The 15908-nt window shown below is 43.7% G+C and overlaps 1 protein-coding gene across 4 annotated transcripts in view; it reads right to left on the bottom strand.

The window, feature by feature from the left end:
* The window catches only part of KANK4 (KN motif and ankyrin repeat domains 4), a 138363-nt gene that overhangs the window by 23667 nt on the left and 98788 nt on the right, over nt 1-15908 (bottom strand). For all 4 annotated transcript variants that reach the window (XM_030206626.1, XM_030206629.1, XM_030206630.1 and 1 more), the window contains exons 5-7: nt 10746-10976; nt 7395-7482; nt 1784-2003 (exon numbers count right to left, since the gene is read on the bottom strand). In XM_030206626.1, coding sequence (XP_030062486.1) covers nt 1784-2003; nt 7395-7482; nt 10746-10976 — 539 coding nt within the window. The remainder of the gene's footprint in view (nt 1-1783; nt 2004-7394; nt 7483-10745; nt 10977-15908) is intronic.

The raw sequence follows: 15908 nt of genomic DNA on the forward strand, positions 1-15908 counted from the left end.
CTAAGAGTCTAGTCCACAAGTTGATGTGGGCCTGAGCATCAGACAGTGGTAACTTTTGTCTATAAAATAAATTAAATAACTGACAGAAACACAGAGCCATTATAAGCAAACTATAGAGAAAACTAATGAAGCCATTCATCTAAGTAATAGTGGGGGATTGTTCTTTTGTGTGTGTTATTAACACAGCAAAAATTTATGGATGTTATGTTAATGGCATTACATTGCCTTGGGACTATATTCACTATCAACGAACAATAAATTGTTCTAATATCTCCTTTTCTACATTATTTGTACATGCTAATTTCTCCTGCTCTGGTGAGTAGAGATGAAATTCAGATGCAATTTCATAAACTTATGGCAATTAAGGGAAAAATGTTCTCTCCTTTCTTTGTCGGTGGTACAATGTTTTTGAAATTAGGTTCTGAAAAGAGACGTGACTGCCAAGGGCTCCCTCTACATTCTAGCTCAGAAGGCAAAAAAAAACAAATCAGAGTGGTACAAAATTTTATACATCAACCGGAGGGTTCTTACACAGAACCAATACAACCTCCTCACATCATCGGGGGGGGGGGGGGGGGGGGGGGCTTGTGTAGTGAAATAGCACGCTTTCCAAAACATTTCTATATGGAATGTTTACAACTTTACAAAATACAGAACTGAGAAGATGGTTCAGTTGCTACATCATTAGTGAGGTGGTTGTGCCGAGATGGTATAGTGGTTCAATGTTTCAGTTCCACACAGTGATCTGTGCGTTGGTGGCAGCATCCTTCATTAGGCGAGAGATTTTGGTTCAGATCTCCTGTGTGTTTGGGCTGGAGAGGCTTGATCTGTCCAAAAACATGGGAGGCGTGAAAGATGATCACCAGATATGATTAAGAAAGAATTAAGGCTTGGAAAAGGCATCCCTTCCGGTCTTAGAGTTTTTATTTTTGTTACATTCGTACCCTGTGCTTTCCCAGTCATGGCAGGCTCAATGCGGCTTACATATTATATACAGGTACTTATTTGTACCTGGAGCAATGGAGGGTTAAGTGACTTGCCCAGAGACACAAGGAGCTGCAGTGGGAATTGAACTCAGTTCCCCAGGATCAAAATCCACTGCACTAACAACTAGGCTACTCCTCCAATAGCAACATTCCATGTAGAAGCCTGCCCTTGCCGCGCAGGCTTCTGTTTCTGTGAGTCTGACGTCCTGCATGTACGTACGTGCAGGACGTCAGACTCACAGAAACAGAAGCCTGCGCAGCCTCATTGCTGATCTGCAAGGGCAGGCTTCTACATGGAATGTTGCTAGTGGAATAGCAACATTCCATGTAGAATCTCAAATAGTAGCAACAGAATCTCAATAGTAGCAACATTCCATGTAGAATCTCCAATAGTAGCTACATTCCATGTAGAATCTCAAATAGTAGCAACATTCCATGTAGAATGTCAAATAGTAGCAACAAAATCTCAATAGTAGCAACAACATTCCATCTAGAATCTCCAATATTTATTTTTCTTACATTTGTACCCTGCGCTTTCCCACTCATGGCAGGCTCAATGCGGCTTACATATTGTATACAGGTACTTATTTGTACCTGGGGCAATGGAGGGTTAAGTGACTTGCCCAGAGTCACAAGGAGCTGCCTGTGCCTGAGGTGGGAATTGAACTCAGTTCCTCAGGACCAGAGTCCACCACCCTAACCACTAGGCCACTCCTTCAAAACTGATCAATAGGATTGTGCAGGAAGGGTGGGTAGAGTGGGAAGGGGATAAATTTAAAATAAGTAAGAATTTCCACCTGTTTCTAGAAGAAGTTTAATGATGGAGAAGTTGGAATGGGAAATGCTGTAATGCAGAGCGGTGTTCCCATTTCTGTCAGCCATATTCACAATCGTTTCCAGTAATTGTGCATTAATTGATCCCAGCATCTCGAGATAAGCTGCAACAGTTTCAGAACTGGAGGACTTTCGGCTGGAGACTCGAAACCATTCTTGGCAGACAGCCTTCAGTGCTTGCCTCTGAAACATAAAAATCTCGTTATGCCCTTGATAGACTCCTTGTTTCTTCTATTATTAAATGATGAACGAAGGAATGAGTATTATAAATTAAGGTGACCTACACTGAGTTATCCAGAGCTGAGGAAGTGATTCTCACACTTAATCTTCTCAGGATAAGAATTTTGCCTTTATAAGTGCCACCAATCAAATGATCGCTATAATGTCAGCCACAATCACATCCAGAATAAGAGGAAGCAGTTTGCTTACAGGCAGTGGCGTAGCTACGTGGGACCATGGGGGCCTGGGCCCCCCCAAATTTCCTCTGAGCCTCTGGTTTTGCTGGATGGGGTCCCAAACCCCCACAAGTATAAGCCTTGTCCAGCGCCGGTCTCCGGCGCCGCCATATTGCCTGCCCTGGTCTGTCTTCCCCTCACGTCCAGCACGCTTTTAGTGAAACTGAGCATGCTCAGGACGAGAGGGGAAGAGAGAGCAGGGCAGGCAATGCGGTGGCACCGGAGACCGGCAATGGGCAAGATTTTAGCTGGCGAGGGTTGGGGACCCCCGCCAGCCAAGGTATTTGCTGTGGCAGTGGGTGAGGAGTAACAGGATGGCGAGGTGGTGGGGGGGACAGCAGACCAAAATGTACCCCCCCCCCACCAGGGGTGTATCTGGACTTCAGTGGTAGGGGGGGCCAGAGCCGACACCCCCCCCCGCCGCCATCACTGACACCCCCTGCCGCCACCAGCACCACCTCCAACAAGTTTGACCCCCCCTCGACCCACCCGCCATCCGTCGCCGTCTGTACCTTTGCTGGCGGGAGACCCATCCCCCGCCAGCCGAAGTCTTCTTCCTGCGTTTGGTTTCTTCCGAGTCTGACGTCCTACTGCACGTACAACGTGCAGGACGTCTAGACTCACAGAAACAGAACGAAGCCTTGCAATCTGCAGGTACAGACGACGACAGCGGGTTGGTGGGGGGGGGTTGAGAGGGGCGTCGGCAGGGGGTCCAGGGCCAAATTTTCGGGGGCCCAGGCCCCCGGGGGCCCATAGCAGCTACGCCCCTGCCCCCCATGACTCTGGCCCCTCCCACTGTGAGGTCTGGCTACGCCCCTGCTTACAGGCAGTGATTGTGGTATTTTTGCAAACCACAAGGAATAGATTTCGACTCTGCAGTGACCAGCACTTTCTTTTGCTTATCATCTGCAAATACAGTTGTTAAAAACAATCAAAATTCCAGCCACTGGTCAGGCTAAATTCTTGCAGTTTCCCTCCTCTCCAAGATAATCCCATAGGCATGAACTCAATTTAGCAGCAGTCCTATGACGATGGTTTACCTGACTCATGCAGTAGATACTATAATCATATATACTATATACATTGTGAAAATCATGATAAACCAATATAGGAACAGAAAACAAGATCAGATTCTAATAGTCAAACAGAGAATAGCATCTCAGCAGCCCCAGTGTCTAAACAAACCGGGCTTATCCCCATTATGCTTACATTATCCCAAAACACATTTCTTATCCCCATTATACAAACACTAGTGGAAAAAGGCCTATTAAAAAGGATGGGCTGAGATGGCCATATACCACTACCATGCAAATCTCTCTCATGCATATTCATTAGTGATATCTGGAAAACCTGACTGGCATGTAGACTCCTAGGACAGGTTTGAGTACCCCTGCATTAAGCCTTCATACCACTACACCTGCATCTTTCTGCTGGTCTGTGTAGACCACTACGCTTTCACGGTGGTGTCAGCCATCCTGCAGGCCATATGACCTGTTAACTGCTTGAAGGTCCAGGTTCACTAGCTGGGTACTTTGAATAGTGGAGGAAATAGGATCTAGCACAAATCCACCCGCACAAGCATGCATCCTATCACTGCAATAAGCAAAATGCTTACAAACTCAGCTGACTAACATTTTATTTGTGACATTTATATCCCACATTATCCCAAACAAGTTTGAGTTCAATGTGGCCCACAATAAACAGTATAGGATACATAACAAAGAATATTGCATAAGAAAATAATGTGTAAGAATCCAATATCACCGTCTACAAATCTCTCTCATGAATATTCGTCGTGGATATCCTGAAAACCTGAATGGCTGGGGGGCCTCCAGGACCAGGTTTGGGAACCACTGACTTAAGTAGTCAACTTGTCCTCACTGTTGATTTGTCCTCAGTGTCCATCTGTTGACTAGACCTGCACCTCCACAAGTAACAGTATCAGATACCCCACCCTGAGATGTCTGTGGTTCCTCCAAATTACCTGACTGTCCTGTATCACCAAATCACATGGCCAGGGAGCCAGTTCTCTGCTAACATTTTCTTGGATCCACTCCCCCTGATGGCTTCACCAAGAGACAGTGCAGGGAGCTCTTTCACAGATTGGGTGTAATCATTGATTTGTTGTTGTTGTTGTTTATGAGGTAGTTGGAGTCTATTGTGTCCCCTCTCCCTACCTGTAGTAAGTCTGCCCTGGATGACAGGAAGGATTTTGCCCTTCACCCCATAGATAGATAGGCCTGCCTGACCCATTTGGCACCCTTGTGATAGAGTGTTCCTATGGGTCAGAAAGATCAGACAAGGCTCCAACCTTGAGGTCATCTTGTTATACAGGAGTCCCTTGATTGTTTTTAGGGTAGATTCTGCTCTCCTGTTACTTTGTGGACATGCTGATAAAGAAGTCTGGTGCTTAAATTCCCAAGGGTAGATATTCAAAGGGGTCTCCTGCTCACTTAAACCCTGATCAGCGGGCAGAAAGGATATTCAATAGCGCTTAACTGGGCAGTGCCACTGAATATCCCCTCTGACCACTGCAACACTGCCAGTGCGGTCTGTAGACAGAGTCAGGGGGACCTGGAAGATATGCAGTCTCTAGCAATATTCAGTGCCGGTGATCGCATACCTAACTGGATAGAGAGAACCACACACAAAGCACTGAGTATTGGCCAGCACACACATAATTTCCGAGTCTACCAAGGACCTGGAATTCAATGCCAGTGCCCAGATATAGCTTGGTACTGGATATCTTGGCCTAATTCAACCAATGGCTGTCAACAGCTTAACACTGCTGATCATCATGGGTGAAATATTGCCCAGCCATTTTCTAGCCAGGTCGTTGGATTCTGCAGATATGAACTAAAGTCCATTACTGGAGAATAAGGTGTCTAGGAAGCCTTGGAGATAATTTTAGAAGCATCTACATGTGTAAACAGCGACATTTACTTGGGTAGTTCAGCTATATGTGTAAAGAGCAATTTCAGAAAGCCTCTGTTTCCATGTGTAGGTGCTTGGGATGCAGAAATTTAAGGGTGCATGTTATGGACATAGTTTTGATGGAATAAAAAAAATTATAAACACATTTCCTATTTTACAATGGGAATATACTTATAATCCCAAGATTTCCCCGTCAGCTTTTGTACCTGCTCTTAACTGAGCACAACTGTTAAAAAATGCTTGTTTTGGCTAAGGCTTAACATGTGGAACTTAGGGCATTAACAGGGCTGCCGAGAGGGGGGCAGGGGGGGACAAAATTCCCCGGGCCTCCAAGGGGGGCCCGGCGCCGGGATCAGGCCGCCGGCGCTGCAGTTCCCGGTCTCACCTGCCTGCCTCCTCGGCTCTGGGCCCCCTGCATTCGAAGCAGCAGTCAAAGATCGCCTCCCTTCGGGCCTTCTCTCCCTGTGTCCCGCCCTCACGGAAACCAGAAGTTACATCAGACGAGGGCGGGACACAGGGAGGGAAGGCCAGAAGAGAGGCAATCTGTGACTGCCGCCTTGAATGTAGGGGGCCGGAGCCGTGGAGGTAGGCAGGTGAGACCGCGGACTGCAGCGGGGGGGGGGGGGGGGGGGGGGGGGGGGGGGGGGGGCCTGGGCATTAATGCCTTAAATTTCTCATGGTTTCTTTGACCTTCAAAGAAGGGAAAATAACTCTCATAGCTTCAACTCCTTAACTGACCCCACTCTTACGTAAATGTGTTCCAAAATGAGGCCACTATAGGTATGAGACTCTTCCAGAGAATTTCCAAGCTGGTTGTATGTAGCTTCCTCCTCTTGCATCTTCCAGATACCAAAAGAAGCCGAAAACTGCATGTTGTAGCGGATTCATGTCACATATTGCGCTGCCACTTATCACACCCCTTTCCAAGGTTGTTCTTCTCTTTGATCCACTGTTGCCCTCCTTGATCCACTTGATCCCTTTCATGGCAATAAGATCACCTCAACCTTCTATCAAGCACCAAGGCTAACCGCCTTATTTAGAGATGGGAACTTACTTGGACACTGGATCATTTTTTTAGGCTAGTACGCTATTGACCTGCCATGTTTCTACAGTGATGTCTTCTCCTCTGAAAGACTAGAGATGGCCTTTGGTTCCATGATGCCACAGCGCCTTTCCTCCACTTAATTCTGCTGCCTCCTGTCATGCTCTGGTGCTGCCATATCCTGATTACCTTCTTCCAGATGGTACATGTGGAGTCATGGTACTCGTGCATGCTGGTTCTCCTAAGCACCATTCCTAGTCTGCAAACTTCTGCTGCTATCACTTTCCAGCCATGCTCATTTGCAAGTAATCATTCATCCTGAATGGCTTCCTCTACATGCAACTTCCTGACACCAATAGCACTTGTTGAGGTAGGACTGAGCACCGGTGGTGCTGAGGAAGGGAAACTGCTACAGATGTTCCAGCACTGCCGAGAGGAGAATGACAAGTTCCTGGAACAAGCCTGAAGCAATTACCGCATCCTGTTCAAGAGCTATAATTGCAACAAATAGACTAGACACATTCTGGAGAAGGGGATTTAAAAGAGAAGAAATACATTTCTGGGCAGCTGGAAAGGAAGGCGCTAGTCTCAGATCCCGGCCCTGATTCCAACTGAGCTGGAAGCCCAGAGAAGCAGAAGGAAACTGCCTGGTAAAAAAAAAAACCCATTGTAAATTTATGATATTTTAACTCATGAAGCATTTTCTTTTGTGTATTAAAATTAAAGCTGTTGTTAAAATATGCAGATGTCTTCTGCAGAGCCAATCAAGATAAAAATAGATGCAATAGATTTTTTGAAAATTGAACTGAGATCTCAATTAGTGTTCACATCATTATTTTACACAGTCTCCACTGTAACAACCGACTCTCTACCTCATTACATACATTTCCAAGAAACGTAGCATTGACAAAACATCATTTTCATGCAAGTCAGATGAAGGCTATCCAAGGAACAGCTAACGCTCAATAAACAAAAATAAGCCAATTTATTCAGCATGTCCCATAGGAGGTTTTAGGTCCTAGAGAAAAGCAGCAAATCCTTTCAGGGGTGAAAGGCTATGAATATTCTACGACTCAAAAGTTGGCATTGAAACAATACTAAGAATGAGACTATACATAAACCTTTAATAGGACATAACAGTACCAGCTCTTCATCGGTAATGGTTCCCATTTCTGAAAGGTGATTGCTTAATAACTGGCACTGCTTCAGGAAGGCTTCTGGAATCACGCATCTGAAAGGAAGACAAATGTATGAGAGAGCTTAAGAAGCAATGGAATTACTGCGCACAGGGAAAGCGGGTTTACATGTCCCAGTCTGGTTTAGAGATACAGTTGTAACTCAATGGGTTTCATTCATTCCAGATGTTAGTGTCTATTTATCTGTAACCACAGAGAATTCTATTTCAGAAGTGCTAATGCGGTTTGAGCGTTAGTATGATCTGGTTCCCCCCCCCCCCCCCCCCCCACTCATAACCAATTAGATCACTTCATTCTCTAACACTTCATGCCTTTCTTTATCTTGGTACAAAAAACAGAATAACCAGTCTTTGCAAAAAAAAACAACAAAAAAGCAAAACAGCGAAGATGACTAACAAAACAAAAATAATCAAAAAATTAAAAAGAAAATATCAAAATTGTATTTAAAAATACAAATACATAAAAAAGTAAAAAAATGAAAAGGACGACACTTGTTCATAAAAAATTAAAACACCTTATTAGCCAAAGGATAGCAGGGAGAAAGGGACTCGACACAGCTGTGTTTCGGCCAGACAGGCCTGCATCAGGAGTCTTCTCACCGTGTGTTGATTTTTAAACTCTATCCAATTGTAAAAGGAATATGTGTGTCTCTTTTTAAACTATAGCCTTAAATAATCCTTGAAAACAGAGTAAAGCATAAATCATCAGAGCTTTACTCTGTTTTCAAGGATTATTTAAGGCTATAGTTTAAAAAGAGACACACATATTCCTTTTACATATCATCCACAAAGAGGCAAATCTTACCAGACAGCTGTTCAGCAATATTGCTTGCAAAAATGTTAAAAAGAACTGGCCCAAGAACCAAACCTTGCGGCACACCACTTGCACATCCTTATCCTCAGAATGAGCTCCATTTTCCACTACCCGCTATCGCCTTCCACTCAACCGGTTCCTAACCCAGTCAGTCACTTTAAGGCCCATAACAAGGGCATTCAGTTTACTTATTGCTCGTCTATATGGAACCATGTCAAAGGCTTTGCTAAAGTCTAAATACACTACATCTAGAACTCTCCCTCGATCCAACTCTCTGGTCACCCAGTAAAAGAAATTAATCAGATTTGTCTGACAAGACCTGCCTCTAGTGAAACCATATTGCCTCGGGTCCTGTAATCCATTGGATTCCAAAAACTTTACTATTCTTCATTTTAAAAAAGTGTTTCCATTCATTTACTTACCACAGAAGTCAGACTTACCAGCCTGTAGTTCCCAACCTCTTCCCTACTTCTGCTTTTGTGGAGAGGGATCACACCTGCTCTTCTTCAGTCTTCCATGACCACTCCCAATTCTAGAGAAGCATTGAGAAGGTCGGCCAGTGGAACCTCTAGAACTTCCCTCAGTACCCTTGGATGTATACCATCTGGTCCCATCACTTTGTCCACCTTTAGTTTAGCTAGCTCCTCATGAACACAGTCCTCTGAAAATCATTCAGGGACCACCTTTTTTGCTTTCTGTGGTCCTACTCCCAGCCCTTTAACTGTGAACACTGACAGAAATATCTGTTAAGCAATTCCACCTTATCTTTATTGGCTTCCACATATTCCTTCCCTTCACCTTTGAGTCTCACAATGCCACTTTTGAACTTCCTCCTATCACTAACATATCTAAAAAAAAGTCGTCTCCCAATTTTAGTGTTGGTTATTTTTTCTTCCATTTGCATCCTGACTACTCTATCAGCTTCTCTTAGCTTTTCCATATATTGTTGCCTGTCTTCCTCTTTCTGCGATCTCTTGTAGTTTATAAAGGCTAACCTCTTTTTCCTTACCTTTTCAGCTAGTAGTTTTGAGGAGAAAGCAGCCTCCTTTTCCTCTTACTTTTATTTACTTTCCTTACAAAATGGTTTGTTGCCCTTACAATAGCTCTGTTCAGTTTTGCCCACTGCGTTCCAATTTCTTCCAGATGTTCCCATCCAGACAATTCCTCGAGGTAATCCCCCATCTGAACAAAGTTAGTTTTTGTGAAGTCTAGAAACTTCACTTTTGAATGAACCCTCTCCACACCTATCTTAATATTGAACCACACCATCTGGTGATCACTGGATGCCAGATGATTACCTACTATAACACCAGAAACGTTCTCCCGATTAGTAAGTACTAAGTCCAGTATGACTCCATTCTGAGCGAGTTCCATTAGCAACTGCTGGAATAGTTCCCCCTGTAGAGAATCCAGAATCTCCTTGCTTCTAAAAGACCCCACAATAGGAATACCCCAATCAACATCTGGCATGTTAAAATCGCCGATTTGTAGTAATTCCCATTTCACAGCTATATTTTGAATGCCTTCAATTAAATCTCTGCCCATTTCAACTGGCACGAAGCAAGCTTAACTTTCTGCATTAGCTGGCAGGGAGGGGATTTTATAAAGGCACATAGAGGGGAAGTTATTGAGATGAGCTTTTAACACACCTTCATTTACCATGGGAATCACCAGCCTGCAGTATCCCAGTACCATAGGTTGCTGACTCCCATTGTGACAGAAAAATGCCGCTTGTGAACCACCCTATAAGCAGCATTATGCTACCATCCCAGAACACTGGGCTGCAAAGCCATGACATGATGCACCTAGATGGCATTTTAAAGGGCCCACCTGTGCTATCCTGATCATGGCACCCCTCCCCACAATCCAGCATCCTCAGATCCAGCATCTGCTGATAAAGGCCTCTCCCAAGCATTCCTCCCTTTGTCCCCCTTTCTCCCAGCTCCCCCCGAGTCTACTGTACCAAGGTACTCCATGAAGATCCAGTGTAGCAATCCCCAATCACTTCTACCCTTGCCAGTGCTGGGTCTCAAAGTGGCAATGGTGACTCTTAGCTTAGTATACGGCAACACGAACCTTAGCAGTACGACTATGAAACTACTACTAGGGATCACCAGTGAATTTTGAGACCCAGGCCAGCAGGGGCAGGAGCAAATGGTGATTGCTTCTGCCTGAGACCCACTGGACTCAGGAAGGCACAGAACAAGGCTTACAAGTATTTTATAAGGTTTTGAAAAACAAGTCATAGCAAGTCTGGTGCTAATTAATCAATAACTGAATGCTTAAACTGTGGGACACAATATCATGCCTACATCATTATGGTATAATATCCACATAAGCATCATTCTTCGACAGTCAACCAGATGTCACTCAGCACATGCTAATATTTTCGCTTAGAATGGATATAGCCCTTGAGTGAAGGTTGCAATCAACTAATTTTAGCTATTCATCCTAAGCATGAAACCTGGCTTTCTTTTAACATTACCTCTCTGGACTGTATTGGCTGCTACCCATTGCTGAATATTCCACTTCCTGTTCCTCCTGGTCTTCACTCTTTGTGCACTGAGTGGTTTCGTACTCTGCTTTCAGATGTTTACTGGCACTTTTCACACGTTCTTGCTCAGAAACATCACACTTTGCTTCCACATCACTGTCAGCAGATTCCTCTGAGGAGTTATCTCCGCAACTTGTGTCTTCGCTTGATGTGGTTTCATAACTAAGAAGATCAAACATAATTTTTTTTTACCCTAAGAGTATGTTATATAAGGAATGGAAAAAGAAAGCTACGCATAGCCTGCTGTAACAAAATCAAGAAGTCCTGCATCTTACAGGAACTACAAGGACAATCAGCAGGGCCGGAATTAGGGGGTGGAAAACAGGGCAATTGCCCTCGGCCCCCATACTACAGAAGGCCCCTAAACCTGCTTCAAGCTAAAGAAGGCATAGGCTGAAGACCAGTTGTGGGGCCCCTTCCCCAGTTTCTGTCTAACACCAGCCCTGTGTACAGGGCCCCCCTAGGCGCTAATATATGAAAGGTGGTATATCAAGTCATAATAAACATTAACAACTCCATGACAATCCCCACCCCCCAAAAAATATCTATACCTACATATACCCAATCTATGTTAGAGAGCTTTTCCAAACTCCTTCTTTTGCATCCTTTTCCTACTTGTTATAGTTAGTAGAACCTGTTATCCTGTTTCATTTGTTGATGAAATTGGGACTTTAATCCTATAAAAACTTAGATCTTTAACCTAAATGACCAGAAGAATCTGTAAAATTTAGTTTTCCTTATTATCAAATACAGCAAAAGTTTTTTCTTTACAAGCCACCCACTTCACTCCATTTGTTTGAACTTATAATACATTTATCTTGAGAAACCTAAGGAATGGAAAATGAATTCTGCATTCTGCACTGGCTTCTACACTCACTGCAGGACCCTAAGGTAGAAACCTCCCATTGTTCTCTAGTTTCACATTTATAGAACAGTTTCTTCCCATTTTTCGCAGAAATTTCATTTGTAAGAACATCCCTTGTACTACAATTGAATTATTAAGTTTTAATTTACGTGTGTGCAATATTTATTCTGCTGTTGTTTCACACACAGAAAACACCTTGCTCAGTTTACTAACCAATAATAAAACACTGAAAACACATTATCCCCTGGATTCAATATGTGGTACTTAAAATTGTACATGCAAATTTGAGTGCGCATACAATTTGACTAATGAGCCAATTAATGCCAATAATTGGGCGCTAAACAATTTGGATTTACGCGTGCGTCTTGCTAAGTGCTATTCTTTAAAGATGCGTGCATAAATCCTTTAGCGTGCGACTGAAAAGGGACGTAGCCATGGGAGGAGCATGGGCGGGTCAGGGGCAGTCACTAAAGATGCACGCACTGTTATAGAATTCGGAGGATCCGTGACTAATTTACATGTGAGGATTTACACCAGGTTTCAGCTGCATTCCTATTCAAAGCACTTCTATGTTCAATAATTCTCGTATTAAACTGTCTCTTTGTTTTGCCTATATAAGCTAACCCACATGGACAAATTGCCACATAGATGACATTTTTTGTTTTACAATTTGAGAACTCTTTAAGATAAACTTTTTTGTTAGATGAAGGAATGTGTACAACGCTCGTTTTCATATTGACATTGCAAACTGAGCATGATCCACAGGGATGATGTCCCACCGGTAGGTTTCTTTTTGTTGTAGATAAATCGTGCAAAGTCGATTGAACCAACATATCCTTAAGATTTCTTTCCCGCTTGAAAGCTATGAGTAGTTCTTTGTTGTTAAGAGAAGTAACTCCTTGTAACAGATGCCAATGTTTCCTAATAATCTTTATGATCAGATTGGACATGTGGTTAAAAGGTAATGTACATACAATCTTGTCATTTTTCTTATTCTTGACTGGTTGCCATAATGTTGATCTCGATAAACTTGATGCTCTATAGAATCCTTCATTGATATGCTTCTATAGAATCCTTCATTGATATGCTTAAGTGGATACCCTTTTTCATAAAAGCGTTTAGTCATATCTGCTGACCTGAAATGATAGGTGCGTGGGTCAGAGCATAATATCCGTAACCGTAAAAATTGACTCTCTATGTCTACATGTATTTTAATGTTGAATGTGATTCTATATGTTTATTTTAACATATTTTGCAATATTTATATTATTTCTGAAAAGACTCTATATGTTTACAATTCATGTCTATGTTTTAAATGTACACTATTATTCATATTGATGTGTGATATATTTTATGGAGACATATATATATATATTTTTTTAATTGTTTCAGTTTTATAATTTGATATTCTTGTTGTATTGTAGCCCCTGATGCAGCCCTATTGTTGGGCGAAACACGGCCTGTGTCGGGAAATTATCTTACATACGGTATCTTCAATAAAGTTTTTTGGATATTATATCGATCTGCTGGTTTGTTTTCCACATTGAGGTTGGAGGGGGGCAGACTCAGGAGTAATGACAGGAAGTATTTTTTCACGGAGAGGGTGGTAGATATGTGGAATGCCCTCCCACGGGAGGTGGTGGAGATGAAAACAGTAATGGAATTCAAACATGCGTGGGATAAACACAAAGGAATCCGGTTTAGAAGGAATGGATCCACGGAATCATAGCAGAGATTGGGTGGCAACGCCAGTAATTGGGAAGCAAAACCAATGCTAGGCATACTTTTATGGTCTACGCCCTGATCGTGGCTGAATAGATATGGATGGGCTGGAGTGTAAATTTTAAGGGGCTTCGACGTTAGCTTCAGAACTTTTAGTACAAGAACAGCGCTGGGCTGACTTCTACGGTCTCTGCCCTGAGAAAGGCAAGGACAAATCAAACTCGAGTATACATATAAAGTACCACATACTATGTAAAATGAGTTTATCTTGCTGGGCAGACTGGTTGGACCATACAGGTCTTTATCTCCCGTCATTTACTATGTTTATTATGTTACTATGTTACATGTAGAAATGGCATTACGTATACACGCACGTCCCCACTGCCACCTACATGAGCAAATGGCACTCTCTAGGCAAAGATGTAGAATATTAGGGTGGGTTTGTTTAGAAAAGCGCTGACACTTCTACGCACTCTCCACATACAAGTACATTTTTGACTGGTACTATATGCATTTTATTAAGGGCTCAGCATTCACTAAGCCTTTTATAAACTATTGTCCTTCTCGGCGTTCAGTCTACTTTTATAAAATTAACCCTTTAGGAAGTCATTTTATAAGGAAACCCCAAACTTAGGCCACAAGTACACAAGTAAAGGCCAGTATTACAGTCATTAGGTAAGTGTGTGAACACACACAGGTGCAAATAACAATAATCTGGCTATGCTTTGAGAACGTTACCCCTCTCCTTTGTTCAGGACACTGACTCCCTATCATTGCACACAGGGCCGCCGAGAGAGGGGGGCAGGGGAGCAAAATTCCCCGGCCCAGGACTTCAAGGGGGGCCCAACGCCGGGGTCTCTCTCTCTCCTGCTCCTGAAGGGAACAGGTTAATCGCGTCCTGACAGAAGCAGGAGACAGAAAACTCCGGTGCCGGGTCCCCCTTGGAGGCTAGGGAGGACCCGAAGGAGTAGACACAGCAGGCTGGCGGGGGGCCCCTGGCAGCAGAAGAGATCTTCCTCCAGCACTGCTCTTCTTCACAGTCTGCTTCATTGCCTTCCAAGCGGCTGATTTCCCCTCAGGCTGCGCGATCCGAGAGAAAAAGCAGCTGCAGGGGCAGAGAGAAGAAGAGCAGCACTGGAGGAAGATTCTTCTGCTGGCGTGGCCTTGGGATCCCCACCAGCCAAGGTATTACAGGGGCAGCGGGCTGCGGCGACCAGAGGGCCAAGGTGAGTGGGTGGGACGGTGGCAGCGACAATCCTTGGGGGGGAGAGCAGCAGCAGTACCGGCGACAATCCTGGGGGGGGGACCGGGCCCAGCAGCAGCCCTGCATCAGGCCCGGCTCAGTCTCTCGGCAGTCCTGATTGCACAGGTCAAATATAACGTTCTTCTCCTGGTCTACAAACCATTTCCCTTCGGCCCCTTTCCATCTCAACAATCTCCTCATCCCTTACACTCACCTACATTGCCTCCGCTTGGCTGATAACAACATGTTAACCATACCCTCACTCTACACTCTCCATCTCATCTGAGGAGACTCTGTCTTTAGGTACCTGGGCCCCAAACTCTGGAACAGCCTTTCCCTCCATATTAGAAAGCAGCCCACCATTACAGCTTTGAATCTTTCCCTGTAACGACTGAATCTCTATCCCCGTACCCCTCTGTTTTTTTATTTTAATTTTCCTGTAAACCACTTAGATGCCTAAGTGAAGGCCCACTGCAGTATATCAAATGCCTTGAATGAAAACATAAATAAACAAATAAGCGAATTCTCTCATATCTTCGATAGCGCAAATTATACAGGTGGGCATTCAAATTGGGCGGAGTCTGGAAGGAGCATAAGTGACACATACAGTATATTTGTGTATCTCTGGAATCTAGGAACGAACATGTACACCAGCTCTACGGCTGACACAAGTGCTCGCATTTAAACAAATTCAGTGTACCTACCCAGTTATACTAGTATTCTATGAAAGAAAATAGGCACCTAGGCACCTACTTACCTTCAGAGATTAAGCTTCCAGTAAGTATCACTGTGCACAAGATGCCTGAGACGGCTCACAATACAGCAGCTCTTCTAATTTTTAGGGTTTCAAGGTATGAAAGCACGATTCCGTTGTTTTATGTGCTTCACTGCCTTCCAGTTAGGGCATGATTAATGTTCGAGTCCCGTTCATTCATTTTTTAAAATATTGTTTCGTATAGCACCAGGTTATATATGTTGGACACAATCGATCTATCAGCCAGGAATGCAGGATTAAAAACAAAGGACTATTTGTTTCTTCATCTTCCTAATTGTAAAAATGTAGACTATAAATCGGTTCATGCGGCAGGTTTACTAGGGTTCAAACGGTGCAATCTAAGGATATGCGGTGCGTTAGTAATTATCTACTATTTTGTAAAGGTTTAAAATTAAGGGCCCTGTTTACTAAGCCTCACTAGCATTTTTAGCGCACGCTAAATGCTAAGACAGCCATAGGAACATATGGGCGACTCTAGTGTTTAGTGCA

This window comes from Microcaecilia unicolor, chromosome 6 (genome assembly GCF_901765095.1).
Source record: "Microcaecilia unicolor chromosome 6, aMicUni1.1, whole genome shotgun sequence".
Taxonomy (NCBI): domain Eukaryota; kingdom Metazoa; phylum Chordata; class Amphibia; order Gymnophiona; family Siphonopidae; genus Microcaecilia; species Microcaecilia unicolor.